The 15,016-nt window shown below is 54.0% G+C and overlaps 1 protein-coding gene across 1 annotated transcript; it reads left to right on the plus strand.

Moving 5' to 3' along the window:
* Nucleotides 1-5,369: 5,369 nt before the first annotated feature.
* PLA2G2E (phospholipase A2 group IIE) lies at nucleotides 5,370-8,452 on the plus strand. Its single transcript, XM_058304829.1, has 4 exons — nucleotides 5,370-5,409; nucleotides 6,232-6,370; nucleotides 6,551-6,657; nucleotides 8,310-8,452. Exons 1-4 carry the CDS (start codon nucleotides 5,370-5,372, stop codon nucleotides 8,450-8,452), a joined length of 429 nt encoding a protein of 142 aa, XP_058160812.1.
* Nucleotides 8,453-15,016: the final 6,564 nt, after the last annotated feature.

Raw genomic sequence — 15,016 nt, forward strand, 5'->3', positions numbered from 1 at the left:
GACAGATGATTTTCTCCCCTCCAAGACTCAGTGTCCTCATGCCTAAAGTGGAGATGACGCTGTCGTGGCCCAGGGTTCACCAGCCCCTGGGGTTTAAAGCACCGGCCACATAACGCCGAAATGGCCCACGCAAATGTGGCCAGGGTGCAAGAGACAGGGCAGCCTCCACTCGAGAGACGGAACGCGACAGGCTATTACTAAACCGCCGCCGTGACATTGCAGACGAGCAAAGATGAGCAGGCGGAGGGGGCGCCCAGCTCCCAAGACCCCCGGGCGCTCGCAGCTTCGCCTTCCCGCCTTCCTGTCTCGTGGACTCGCCCAGTCGTTCAGTCAACAAGCGCGGGCCAAGGGGCTGCCGTGCGCCGACCCCTGTGGGGGTGGCAGCCAAGGAGGGGAGCCGCAAGGGAGCCAGGACCCCGGAGGGGGGTGCCGGAAGAGGAGCCGGGGGCCCCTGTCCTGGAGACCCGCCCGTGGCACCGGGGACCACCCAGAGGCTGTGCTCTCCTCTCCCACTCCAGCTAATGGAGTCTGGGGCTGGGGAGAAGCCCCTCCTGTACCCCAGTGAGCTGAGAGCAGGGTGCTGAGAAAAGGAAGGTGTGGGCAGTCGAAAGACCACCGTCCCGCACCCCAGCACGGTGTGCGATGTCCCGCGTGAGGCTTACCAGGAGGAACTAAAACAAAGCCGCTTCCGGGTCCAAGCTCTGACGCGACACAGGTGTTAACCTGTTTTGCCCCTCAACTCTCTTTTCTGGCAGATACTATTATTAGTCCCATGTGACAGATGGAGAAACTGAGGCTCATGGCACTGAAGGGGCTCCCCCAAATCACGCAGCCAATGAGCGGGAGAGGCAGGCTCCCTGCCCCGTCTGTCTCCAGAGCGCGGCTCCCACCCGCGACCCTCCAGGTTCTCCATAAGGTGCCCCCCCCCCCCGCGCACCACTGGGGTACCCCCGAGGGGAGGGGGTGCCCTGAAGTGCGCCCGCCCCTTGCGCCGACGTGCGGGAGCCCGCGGCCGCGCCTCCCTGGGTCCTGCCGTGTCCGCTGCTGGCCCCGTCCTTGCTGGGGCCTCCTGGTCGTGTCCTCGCAGCCCCAGAACGGCTTTTCCACACGCACACTCCCCGCTGTGAGGCTTCACGAGGGTCCGCTGTTCCTGAATAAAGGCCAAAGGGGCCTGCGCGTGACCTTTCACCCGGAGCTCGGCAGCCTTCTGAAAGAGGACCCCAGGCCCAAGCTAGGATCCTTGACTTTAATCTCCAGGCTGCCTGCCACCACCAGGCTTAAGTGAAAGATGGGGCGAAAGGGAGGTCAGCGCCCCAAAGTCCGCTTCCTGTGCCTCGGGTCCTTCCAGGTCTCGGCCTCTGCACCAGGCCTCCTCTCAGCACCTCCTGTGCACCACGGCTCCCAGGCCACAGGGTCTTTGCACAGGCTGCACTTAGACTCTCTCCACATCTCTCTCCACCCAGTTAACTTCTTTTTTTTTTTTAAGATTTATTTATTTCTCTCCCCTTCCCACCCCATTGTCTGCTATCTGTGTCCATTCACTGTGTGTTCTTCTGTGTCCCCTTACATTCTTGTGATGCGGCGCCGGAAAATTGTGTCGCTTTTTTTGTTCCGTCATGGCTGTGTCAGCTCTCCCTGTGTGCGGCACCATTCCCGGGCAGGCTGCACTTTCTTTTGCGCAGGGTGGCTCTCCTTGTGGGGCACACTCCTTGCACGTGGGGCTCCCCTACACGGGGACACCCCTGCATGGCAGGGCACTCCTTGCGCGCATCAGCACTGCGCATGGGCCAGCTCCACACGGGTCAGGAGGCCCTGGGTATCGAGCCCTGGACCCTCCATATGGTAGGCAGACACTCTCTCAGTTGAGCCACAACCGCTTTCCCCAGTTAACTTCTTAAGATCATTTTTCCAGAGAAGACCTCCCTGCCCCCCACCCCAGCACTCTATCATCAAGCTACCCAGCCCTCCTTGTAGGTTTGTGCTCATGTATTAGTTACTACAGGCTCTTGCCCTCACTGGGCTGCAGGCTCACACCTGATTTTCCTCGCCAGGGTACCCCGGCACCTAGAGCAGAGTCGAGCACGTAGTAGGGCCTCCTTTCGGTTTATTAACTGAATGGACAATTCGTCCTTCCAGGAATAAGTTCATCCCACTTTGCTCAGAGGGGTCTGTGAGATCCTTGGGCTCAGAGGGCAGCCACGCAAGGCTGGGATGAGAAGCAAAGGGCCTGAAAAGCAGGCTGAGCACGCGCAGGGCAGGCGCCGTCACGGGCCCCTGGTAAACGTGGTTCTTTTGCTGTTATTGTTACGATGATGATGACGACTTCTGAGCTATAGAGGGAGGGCTCGCACTAAGAGAAGGAAGACAGAGCTGAGCAGCTACTCTCGGTTACCTCTCCTCGCCTCTACCCAACCACCCTCATCCCTAAAGTCAAAATGTGCTCGTGGAGGCAGTTTTCCCATGGGAATGCCACATCCACAGCCAGGGCGCCCCGGAGCTCCTGGGAGGGCAGCGGCCGCCTTGCCACCAGATAAGGCGGAAGGAGGAGGGAGCCGGCATCCCCGGGCTCCTCCTGGGGCCAGGCTCCTGCTGAAGGCCTGAGGCGCCCCATTTCCTTTTCGTCCTGAAAGTACGTCTCATTATCCCCTTTTTAGGGGTGACAGAGCTGGGCTCAGAGGCTTGGCAGGACCTGCCAAGCTCACGCAGCTCCTGAGTGGCAGAGCTGACTTAAGTCCGGCGCTTCTGACACCAGAAACCACGCTTTCTGCCACATGGGGCCTTCCGTGTGAAGCCTGTAAAACCAACCCTGTTTCCCGAACGCCAGAAACCCTCCCTCCGCTCCTACACCCTTGCTGCCAAATCCTGCCTGGGCTTCCCTGCCTGGCTCTGGCCCTCCCGTCCTCAGTTTTCTGCCCAGGTTCAGATCCCAGGGGCTTTCGGGGGCCCCTCCTGGCCAGGTGAGGTTTCACCTCGGTCACGGAATGGATCTCAGAAACCGGCCCTTCCTGGGAAACATGCCTTAAACTGCTGCAGGATGGGCCGCGGGCCAAGCCTTCCCAGGAATCAAAGCTAATTTTCTGTCGTTTGGAGGCAGCGCCTCAGTGACTCACATTCTGGGCTATGGTGACCCAAGCCCGGAGCCAGGGGCTGCCAGGAGCTGCGCTCATTAAAATCAGGAGGGAAGAGCGGGCAGAGGGCAGCCCCTCTCGGAGGCACTGAGTCACAGCGGCCGGGTGGCCCTGGGCAGTGGACGCACCTCTCTGCCCCCCCCCCAAACGTCCTCTGTAACCTCCCAGGATGAAAAGAGTCCCAGGAGGAATTATTAGCAGGAAATGGGAGGGGCGGGAGGCAGAGCTGGGCGAGCGCGTGTGCCTGTTTACCAGGCCTGAACGGCTCCTCAAGCTTTACTCCCATCACGGCCGGGGATCCCTGCCACTCAGCCCCTCCCTCCCCATCCTAAGGCGAAACCTCCCCAGGGGCTCTCGTGCCCTGCCTGGGAATTTGGGTCGGAGTCATTTGTGTCTGCAGTAGGAGATCCAGGCTCGCCAGCCCAGTTCCCTCCCCTGTAAAGGAGGCCAGTGCCAGGCCCCCAGGGGAGCTCGGGAGGGGTGGCCGTGCCACCTGGTGGATGAAGGCACGACCTTCGCCCTGGGCCCGGGCCCTTTGGCCTTCGCGGGCACCTGCCTCCTCAAAAGAAAACTTCTATTTTATGACTACGTCAGTATGAAGACAAATGTAATCCAGGCTAGATTATATTTCTTTCCCTTTTCCAATTTTAAAAGAAATTACAACATTTGGAGGGAACCTTAAACGTCTCATAGGAACTCTAGCCTCTGCACCTGTTGTGCCTAATGGATAAATCGGCCTGGGTTCAAATTCTAGCTCACTATTTACACAGGCGTGTGCCTCAGTTTCATCATCTGTAAAATGGGGTGACTACAGCAGCTGCCTCAAAGGCCGGCACCTGGTGACCCCAGGGAGGGCTGGTGGCTTGGCTGCACCTGAGCTTCCCAGCCTCCCGTGAACGCAGCGAGGGCGGAATACTTCTAGCCCATCAGGGGTGGGAAAACCAAGGTTCAGCACAGGGGAAAGGGCCTGGCCCAAGCCACGCAACCGGTGGTGGGACCAGGCTTCCGAGGCTGGGAATCGAGCAGCTTCCAGGCCCTGGACAGTGATGAAAGCGATGCTCACAGCATTCCAGGTGCAGACCTGGAAGGCCGGACCAGGGGGAGCTGCTGCCTGGCTGGGGGACTCCTGGCTCCAGCTCCGCCCAAGTACAGCCAAGGAGGGGGCTGCAGCCAGCGTCATGACCAGAGGGGCTTTGAGACTTCTCACCACAGCAGGGCCCCAACGGTCACAGGGGACGAGGGTCCAGAACCCAGGAGGAGGCTCCCGGGGCCTGTCCTCTGTCCCACTGCCACCAGCTAAGCTCTGATATCTCCCTCAATGTTCCAGCCTCACACCAGGACAGCACATGCCCAAGCTGGGTCCCCCAGCAAGCCACTAAGATGAAATCCAAAGGCCCAAAGTTTGCAGCCCACGCTGGAGCCTGGGTTTTCCAGCTGACTCCGAGCCTATTCCTCCAACAGCCACTCTGCATGGGGATTTGGGGAAACAGAAATCATATCTAGGAGCATTTTTCTCTCCTTGTGACAAAAGTCACATAAAAGCCGCATCTGGGCATATTCACTGCTGGTCACATAAGCAGGACAATCAGGATACGTCCCTGAGTCCAGCTGGCTGCACCCCCAGCCTTCACCCTATGTGGTCTTGACCTAATGGCCTGCTGAGTGGCCACGGGCAAGCTGCAGATGACAGGGAGGGCACAGGGGTAAGGAGAAAGCTGCAGAGAAGCAGGGAATGGGGGGCTTGTGGAAAAAGCTAGGGTCAAGGAAAGAGGGCAGACTGGGCACGTGGCCCTTCCTTGCAATATGAAGTTAAATTCTTTAGCCTCTCTGGACCTCAGTTGCTGCATCAATAAAATGGAAATGAGGAAAAGAGACCAAGAATGTGAAGTACCCAGCACAGCACTGGCTCACGGCTCTACAAATGGGGCCACTATGATGATATTTGGAAAGGGTGGGTGAGGGGAAGGATGGGGAGAAGGAAAGGAGCCACAGGATTATCCCACCCCCCAAAAAACTCCCTAGGAGCAGACCCCATGGCCCACCCCCTTCCCCAGTCTGGCTCCTCCTCTGGGGACTTGACCAAAGTGTCAAACCTGGAAGTGTCATTGCATCACTGGGCACCTGGGGATTAATGATGGGGAGTGGACAGGACCAGGGTATTTAACTAATTGGGGAGGTGCCCTGGGATCAGAGGCACCCCTGCTCGCTTCCTTCTCCCCTGCTGCATCTGGCTCCCCCACAATGAAGCCACCGCCTGCTCTGACCTTTCTTTGCCTCCTAGGTAAGTGGCCTGTATGACCATCAGCCTCCACGGCCCTCTAGGAACCCCAAGCTCCTGGGAATCCTGAGCTCCCAGTGTGCCCCTGAGCTGGGTCAGGCCTGGTTTCTAGGGAGGGCATGGTAAGTGCCAAAGCTGAAGGCCATTCCCATCCTGCCATCAGTGTCATCCTGAGGCCAGCACTGGCCAGAGGGAGGGGAAAGGAATGCAGGAGCACAGCTGGGGTGGAACTGGGGGCTGGGAGTAGGGGCTGGCTGGGAGCCTCAAGAGCATGGGGACTCCAGCCACCCACTCCATCCCCTACCTTAGCTCTGGTTTGGGGGCTCACACCTGCTGCGGGGGCAGCTGCCCCATTGCTGGGTCTGGAGGACCTGGAGGCATGGGGGACGTCGAGGTGGTTAGGAAACGAGCCTGTGGGCATCTGCTGGGACCTGGGAGGGGTGGGGTTCTCCTGTGGGAGGAGGGGGCAGGGGCTGGCACCTATGGAGGCCATTTGGGGGAGATTTGAAGAGCTGGTGGGAGCCACCCGAGGGGGTGGACAAGATGGTGTTTTGGGAAGAGCTGAGGGGATCCCAGGGAGATGGGAGGTGTAACTTGATGGGGATGAAGGTGAAGGGGCTTGGGTGCGCTGGGTGCCACTTGGAGGTACTGCTCCTGTCGTGTCTGTTATTGAGAGCAGGGGGAGGGGAGGCATGTGGGCGAAGTTCACTGTTCAGTCGTAGAGGTGCTGGGACCCAGATCTGAGGGGCCATCAGAGGGAGCTGGCGGCAGAGGCCGGGCCCTGGGTGAGCACGCGCTGCTGGCCTCAGCCCTCCCTCCTCACAGGGGCCCTGGCCAGCGGGAACCTGGTGCAGTTTGGGGTGATGATCGAGAAGGTGACGGGCAAGCCGGCGCTGCACTACAACGACTATGGCTGCTACTGCGGCCTCGGCGGCTCCCACTGGCCTGTGGACGAGACGGACTGGTGAGGAGGCAGCCCAGCGGGGGGCCCCGTCTGGGAGGAGGGAGGCTCTGGGACCTCTGGGGACACCTAGGACGTGGGGGCTGGCCCTCTCGGGCTTCTTGGGAGCCCCTGGACCCTGGGCAGCCCTGGCCCTGCCCCGCCTGGCCTGCAGGCCCCTGCAGTTGGCCGTGACCCGCACAGGTGCTGCCATGCCCACGACTGCTGCTACACGCGTCTGCAGAAGCGGGGCTGCGAACCCAAACTGGAAAACTACCTTTTCTCTGCCAGCAGGCACAGCATCCTCTGTGGTAGGTGAACAGCCCTGGGGTGACCTCAGATGCCTGGGGGGATCAGCCCCCTCCTGACGGTGACCCTGGGCTGGGGGGGGGGTCTGCTGTCGTCACTCAGTGTAGAGAGGGGCCTGTGCCTCAGCCCAGATGCTCACCTGGCCCATCGTCGCAGCCCTGGCTGCTCCCCACTGAGCTCCAGCCTCGGGGGGCTGAGCTGAGCCCGGCCCCGGGGGAGCTGCACTCCCACCCCTCACCAGGCCCTGGGCAGGGGCTGCAGGTGAGGTTGGCAGGACAGAGTCTAGAGGGCAGGGTCCCGGACGGAGTTCTGATTTGGGTCAACAGACCCCATCCCGACTCCTCCAGGCTGGAGGCTGGAGGCTTTGCCAGGCCAGATGCCCACTTGGATCAATTAGCTTTTCTCTGGTCCCCAGCTCGGGGTCACATAAAAAGTCCTTCAGGCAGAACCAAGTGAGAGGATGGCTCCAGGCAGCCCAGCCCCATGGAGGGAGCCCCGTTCCTTGTTCCTGCTGCAAAGCCGGGAGGAGCCTGTGAGGATGGCAGGGCGCAGTGCACAGAGGCCCAGCGGAAGGCCCGGAGGGTCCAAGAGAGCCTCAGTTCCCATCTCTCCTGTCGGTCCTGGGGGAAGCGTGGGTGTGGCTGCAGAGGCAGAACCAGGACCAAAGCTGCTGGCCTTGGCTCAGAATTCTGGCTTCTGGAGCATCCACTCAGCAGGGCAGCTTTTTCAGGTAGTGAGCTCCCCATTACTGGTGTTCATGCAATGCCAGGATGACCCCCTGTCAGGGGCAGCGCTGGGAGGATGAGTGAGGGGAGAGGTCAGATGGCTGGGGACACAGGATTCTCCTCAGAGCGTCACCTTCCACCCTCTGTGTGACTCTGGGCAGGCGATTGAAAGCCTCTGCTTGCTGCTGTCTCACACGGGGCTAATCAGCCCACCTCCCGCTCAGTCCAGCTCCTGGTAAGAACCTCCGGGATCAGGGGGGCCGGCGGGCCCATTCAGCCCCTTCCAAGCCTGAGCCTGCTGAAATAGCAGGGGTGGCCAGAAACCCTGGCAGAAAGTGGAGGCTGACCACTGAGGGGGAGTGGGGGAGCCCTGGACATTTCTGAGCTGTGAGATGTCTTCATGGGGACAAAAAAGGAGCCAGGACCATGCTTGGCAGAGGGGCAGCTGCAGAGGTGAAGAAGGGGGAGACTTAGGGTCCCTGGAGCCTATGGCGCTGATCCCATGTAGGAAGAGGGGGCCCTAAGTGAGCTGCCAGACAGTGGGCTCCGTCCACTCTGAGTGGAGACCCCACACTCTGGTCTCAGTGGCCTCCAGTCCCGCCATCTGGGGCTGGGTTGCTCCCTCCTGAGCGAGGGAGTGGCCGACAAACCCGCTGGTCTTGAGCAGGTTGAGAGTGAGTGAACCAAATGGTCTCCCTAGGCAGGGGCGACCCAGGGGAGCCAGCACGGGCTTGGGGAGGGAGGGGGCAGTTAGGGCACCTGCCCTGGCCTTCCCAGAGTGTTGGGTCCCAGCACGCCCTCCCATGCCCTGCCTTTATCTCTTGCCCCTGAGCATGAGCCCCCAGAATGGAGTTGAGCACGTGGGCCCCAGAGCAGCCAGGAGCTTCACCTTCCTGCCTGGGAGTCCTCACTCCAATTGTCCCATCCAGCCGGCAGAACCACCTGCCAGCGGCAGACCTGCGAGTGTGACAGGAGAGCCGCGCTCTGCTTTCAGCGCAACCTGGGCACCTACAACCACCAGTATGCCCACTACCCCAACAAGCTGTGCACCGGACCCACTCCGCCCTGCTGAGGATGGGCGCAGCCTGGTGGGGCCTTCTGATGCCCCCCCCCCCTTGCGCTGCTGGAACCCCAGGCCTGGAGAACAGTGGCTCCAAAAGCAAAATGCAATCTTGGCTTCCTCTCCTTCTGGAAAATTCTTTTCCTGGAAATCCATCCCTCTCCAGGAGCTCCCAGACTGTGACCCGGCCCATCCTTAGCCCCCCAGGCCACATCTCCCATCACGGACAGGCCCACCCAGGAACTGTGGGACTTTTCGGCACCAGCAGACTCTTGAGTCACCTCTGGGATCTCAGGTTCCTCTTCTGAAGAAGTGAATAATGTTTCCCCATAACTCTAGCAGTCTTTGATTCTCTGATTCTATCATTCTAGGACTTAGACTACAGTTTCATTCATTCATTCATTCATTCGTTCGTTCGTTCGTGTTTTTGACTACCTATTATGTGCCAACAACATGCTAAGCGCTGGGAGCAGATCAGACATGGAGGCCCCTGCCTTGCAATCCCAACATTCCGTCCTTTTAATTTCCCATTATAGTAAAGTTTCTGCAATTCCCTTTTTCTAAGAGTCTACAAATTTTATCCCCACAAAAATAGCAACCTCTGGCAGGAATATTTCTGGTCATGTGTCATACCGTGAGAAGTATGAAAAATACCAATCTAAAAATATTGTCTCCATGTGTCACCAGGCCTCAGATCCCCACCATTAGCAATTCAAAGTCTGGCTGGAGAATGAGAAGCAGCTCTGGGATCATCTCATTCAAACCCCTCCTTTGACAGATGGCACCCAGGGAGGGCACCCTCTCACCTGAGGCTGGTATCCCGACTCCTAGGCCAGGCCCTTCATTTCTTCATGAAGTCTTTCATCAGCCACAGGCACCTGTGCGCATGTTAACCAGACTGGTTGTCCTGTTGGAAAGGACGTGGTGCCCAGGGCAGGTCAGCTGTTAGGGATAGAGACCAGCGTCAGGCCCCTGCTAAGAGGAGGGAGGGGAAAAGATTTAAGCATCATCGGGCAGACTCCAACCATCCCACTCTGGTGCCATGAAGAATGTAGTGGATCAAAGCATTCCCACCGGATGGAATGCAGCCTCTTCAGCAGATTTTACTCTTAAATATAGACATTTGCTGATAAAAGCATACGAGAAGTGGAGAGCCTTTTCAGTGAGACAGTATGAGAAAACGCTTTGCAGGGGGCAAAGCTCACAGCAGCCCTTCAATAAGCCTTTGCTCCCTTGTTCCTTCTTCCTCCCTGTGGCTTATGTACAACATGCAGGACTTTGAGGATACAGAGGAGTGGGACAACATCAAAGGCATGAGTCGTCACAAACTTTAAAAGGAAAAGAAGGGGCCGGGATGCTAACTTTGCTGTTATAGTTGACTCAAATCCTCATTAAAGTATTATCGGGCATGATGTCAGAAGACCTTGTCTCCAGAGATGAGTCACAAGGTAGGGAGTGCCCGTCACTTGTTAGGAAACTGGTCCTGAGGCGCCCTCTCCTGTCCATTTATTCAGGCTGCTAAAAGGAAACCTAAATATGCCTTCCATCTGGGTTTCCCTCTATCCGGCAGGTAAAGAGTGATTCTGGGCTAATGAAATTGGTCCCCTCTCATTTTCAAGAATAAATATGTTAAAAAGTCACCAACTAACACCTTACAATCACCTCAGAATGATAGTGCCGCTGTGGAAATAGGAAATGCTGGAAGAAGGAGCTGACTTAGGCAAGCCAGAGAGAGTTTATATTCTGGGCACACCAGATTTAAGGAGCCAGTGCAACAGGTAACTGATGATCTTACAGTTACATAACTGTAAAAACTGGAACTTAAGAATATAACCATAGCACTGCCTGCTGTGACCCAACCCACTGGGCTGGTAGCCCCTCAACCAGGTCTTAGCCTTCCTTTTCCCAGTGCTCAATAAACGTTGGATGAATGAATCAACGGTTCTGTGTAAATTCCATTTGCACACCCTTGTGTGTATATAGTACAAACACATAATTTCCAGCTGCAGATTTGTGAAAAGGACTGAAAAAAAGAAAGGAGAGCTCTGCACTTTGTTCTGTTAGTTGGCAGCAGATTATTCTAGATTATTCCTCCTCACAGGTGGTCCAGGGACAGCAGCATTGGCCTCATCAGGCATCTTGTTAGAAATGCAGACACTTGGATCCCACCGGAGACCTGCTGAAGCAGAATCTGTATATTAACAAGATCCCCAGGTGATTTGTGTGCACATTAAAATCTGAGAAGCAGTGATGTATAGCAACAGCCTCAGCTTCTAAATTTGTAAAACGAAACAATGCCATTTCCTTGACATTACTTGTTGCAAGGTTTAAACAAGTTAGCTTGTGTGAAAGTAGATAAAATAATGCCTCGCTCATAAGCATTCACGTTCTCTGAATGAATGAATGACAGTCATAGCAATAACTAACATTTATTTAGCACCTGGCATTTTACCAAGCCCTGTTCTAAGTGCTTTACGTGTATTAACTCATGGAATGAATGAACCAGTGAATGGCTGAATGAGGAAAGGAGGCTAAAGGATGGTTGGGGAGAGAGAGGGCTTTGTTACCTAATGTTCCATGGCTTGCCTTTCCAACTCTGATGACAGGATTTGGATTGTATTTGCTTTTTTTTTTTTTTTTTATTTTATTTTTTTTTTTTTTTTATTGACTTTGTAATAATATTACATTAAAAATATATATGTGAGGTCCCATTCAACCCCACCCCCCCACCCCCCCCTCTCCCCCCCCCCAAACAACACTCGTTCCCATCATCATGACACATCCATTGGATTTGGTAAGTACATCCTTGGGCACCTCTGCACCTCATATACATTGGTTCACATCATGGCCCATACTCTCCTCCATTCCATCAAGTGGGCCCTGTGAGGATTTACAATGTCCGGTGATTACCTCTGAAGCACCATCCAGGGCAGCTCCATGTCCCAAAGACGCCTCCACCTCTCATCTCTTCCTGCCTTTCCCCATACCCTTTGTCCATTATGTCCACTTTTCCCAATCCAATGCCACCTCTTCTATGTGGACATTGGATTGGTTGTGTCCATTGCACCTCTATGTCAAGAGGAGGGTCAGATTCCACCTGGATGCTGGATGCAATCCTCCCATTTTCAGTTGTAATCACTCTAGGCTCCATGGTGTGGTGGTTGTCCTTCTTCAACTCCATCTTAGCTGAGTGTGGTAAGTCCAATAAATCAGATTGTAGGTGCTGGAGTCTGTTGAGGCTCAGGATCTGGCTATCACATTGTCAGTCCAGAGATTCAAATCCCCTAAATATATCTTAAACCCCAACATTAACTGCACCTCCAGCACATTAGCATGAAAGTCTTATGAAGGGAGATTCCATCTGAGTCCAGATTCATCACACATAAACACCATTTCCAAAGAGGGGCCATCTGCCCTGGTAGTTAACCCCATCGGCCATGACCATAACTCCCATGGGTCTCTTTAGCCCTCAAAGGAACCAATATCTGGGGGTTGTATCTGCTTTATCTGTCTCTCTGACTCTGCTCAGTTGTGCATGAGGGCAAACCCTCTGCCAGCCTCCAGACTCTTTTTTAGAAACTCGTAGCCATATAAACTCATTTCTCCTTTCCATTTCCCCCTTACTTTAGGTCAAACAGCATCTTAAAGTCATGGTATTTTATGTAGACATGGATATTCTGCTGATCCGCATTGAACCCTCCGTATAAGGTCATTTTCCAGTTGCATCATCAGTTGGTAGTTGATAGTGGTCCCTCGTTGCCAGGGAGGCTCATCCCCGGGTGTCATGTCCCGCGCTGGGGGGAAGGCATTGCATTTACATGCTGAGTTTGGCTTCGAGACTGGCATTACTCAAATGTATTTGCTTTTGTTCCCACTTAGCACCCAAAGTTATGATGCATGAAGTGTTCAATTAAGACTAGCTGAATGAGTGATTAGAAATCACATTGGAACTCCTGAGTTGGCTGAAGAATCTAATTGATTTCCTGGTTCTTGAAGATGGTGGAGGCAGACAGCCCAGGATTCAAATCCAGCCTCTGCTCCCGATCTGTGATCTTGGACTAGTTCAGTTTCCTCATGGTGCAGTTTTAAGGTTTAAGTGAAACAATGTAGTCAAAGTGTCTGGGGTATATAGGTCCTCTGTCTATGCCAGGTCACCTTGTTTTTGCCATTCCTGTTGTACCCAATACAAAGTAGGTGCCAAATATTTGTTCCACTGAATCCACAGATACATGAATTAGAATCATTTGAGGAGAATGGCATCATTCATATGATAAATATCCTAATTTATATATACCCTTGGCTCACTACCTACCATCTGAATGCTCATTTTATCTGAAATGGACAAAGCATTAAAATTCTGCACCCCAAATTTTAATACTGCACCCCAGAGCTGAACTTCCTCAGAGGCAAAGAGGTAAAATTGGCAGGAGAGACAGTGTATGGTGCTTTTCCTGGAGGGCTGCTACCTGTAATATGTTCCAAGGTCAAAATGTAATGCACATACCCCCAGCTCCAAAGCCATAAAAATGTGCTTGGGATGGTCGACGTACACCTCATCTTTGAAATTCACTCTGCAAGCAGAGCATCACTCTTCCAGTAGCAAAAGGCACAGGAGAAGTGTTCAAAGAAAGAAGTTACCAGTACTTCTCTACACTAAATTGTGTATCCTTAATATATTCCCCTGAACACCTGGGACATCCCACTCCAGGGCTTTGGCTTATGCCAGTGTATCGGCCCCAAAACCTTTGCTTCCTCCTTCCACATTTCTGTATCTTAATGCCCCTTTCAAGCCTAGTCCAAATGTCACTTCCTCCACCAAGCCTTCCCTGATTTCCCCTCTGAACTCATAGCCCTCTTAGCAGTACCTCCCTTATGGCATGTGTCTCCTTGGATCTGGATCACAGCTACTTGTCTACTTCCACTCCTCAGAGCAACCTTTTTGAGGGTAGCATCTGATTCAATGAACATTGAATGGACTCTTCCATGTTTGAATGGATGAATAAATTGAACACTAGAAGGATCTTGAGATATCAGACTCCCCCAACCTTAGAGAAGTTCAGACAAATTACTCCAAGTTGGAAAGCTGTTCCTTCTGCCAAGCCAGAATTGATGAAGTGGCAGGACTGGTCTCAATACTTTTCAACCACAAAAGGTTTTCAATCTCTCTTCACTATCCCAGTTGGAGAGGGTCCATTTTGTCTAGCAGTCCAGCCAAAATCATACTGGAGCAGGGAATTCTATGACAAATTTTTATCGCTATCTCAAGCCATTCTGTTTATATGCATTGTGGGGAAGGGAAGGAACAAGCAAGAGAAAAGGTTGGTGCTTGTGATCTCTGGTGAATGGGTAACTTTAAACCCTTGCATCTTCTACCTGCTTTCTCCTAGGCAACCATAAGTTGCCAAGCAGGGACATAAGCACTGCTGATTTCCTCCTTACAGTATTCCAATCCTTGTGATCACAAAATGTCATGCATCCAGAGCAGTACTGCTCTAGCCAGAAGGAAAATACGAAGGACAGGCTTCATTTTTATTCACTACCTGTCCTGAGTACATTTCCCTGTCCTTAAGAGACTCATTGAATCTCAGAGACAGAAAAAAGAACCAAACAGGTCACCTGTCCAAACTCTGCCTAGCAAGTGGTCGCCAACCTGCTGACATCCTACAGTGATGGATCTAAAAAGCCACTAAAGTTTCACAAGGGAGAAGGGGGGAGGACCTAAATTGGGACATCACTTTGGTCCTAGCAGGATCTTTCTGAAAGAACTTTTTGGGTTAATGGGGCCCAGAATGTGAGCCTCAGTTTCAGCAAGTGGGTAGTGTTTGTCTACCCAGAGATGATCAGTCTCCCAGCCTTGGACTGAGGCTAAAATCACATAAGGCTAGTTTGGATGACTGTGGGAGAACCTCATCAGTGACCAAAATATTTTTCTTTTATCCAGAGTACACCCTGCCCCAGCCCCTTTGGTATCAAGTCTGGGAAGTCAATTCAAAGGTTGCTTGATGAGTATAAAATTAAGAACAAAAGAGTAGGAGCCTTGAAGCCAGGATCAGGACACAGCAAGGCCTGATGAGCCAGCACCACTCACCTCTTAGCTGACAGGAGCCCTCGTGGGCCCACATCCAGGACTGGGACGTGGTGGACGTGTGGAGGGATTTCCCGCCCTCTGGTCTTCTGTGGCCACTTTCCCCTTTCTGTGGAAGCAGATCCCTTGTGGAGGCAAGTCTGTGCTACAGTCAATCTACCATCCATGTGTCAGAAGGAGTGTGCGCCCTCCTTGAAGAAGGTCAAGCCACCCTCAGAGTTCCAGAGACAACCGCTGCATCTTAAGGCAATTCCAAATTATGAGAGGTGTTCCTACATACCAAGCAGCAATCTTCAATCTTTATGGGTGGCTCTATAAAGTGTGTAAGCACTGTCCTCACTGGTATTGCAGGCAGGCATTTTAAAATCCATCAGCTCCTGGATGACACAACACCTGGAACAACACTCAATCAGATATATGCACACATCGTCCATGCAAAGGTCTCTAAAAAGGGCATTTTCCAGCATGCTTTCTCAGTCTCATTCACTCAC

This window comes from Dasypus novemcinctus, chromosome 9 (assembly GCF_030445035.2).
Source record: "Dasypus novemcinctus isolate mDasNov1 chromosome 9, mDasNov1.1.hap2, whole genome shotgun sequence".
Classification (NCBI taxonomy): Eukaryota; Metazoa; Chordata; class Mammalia; order Cingulata; family Dasypodidae; genus Dasypus; species Dasypus novemcinctus.

Excerpts from the sequence above, each read along its gene's own strand:
- PLA2G2E (XM_058304829.1), top strand. The coding sequence starts at position 5,370 with ATGAAGCCACCGCCTGCTCTGACCTTTCTTTGCCTCCTAG. Across the intron at positions 6,371-6,550 it reads CCTGTGGACGAGACGGACTG|GTGCTGCCATGCCCACGACT; the intron begins GTGAGGAGGCAG and ends TGACCCGCACAG. Across the intron at positions 6,658-8,309 it reads CAGGCACAGCATCCTCTGTG|CCGGCAGAACCACCTGCCAG; the intron begins GTAGGTGAACAG and ends TGTCCCATCCAG.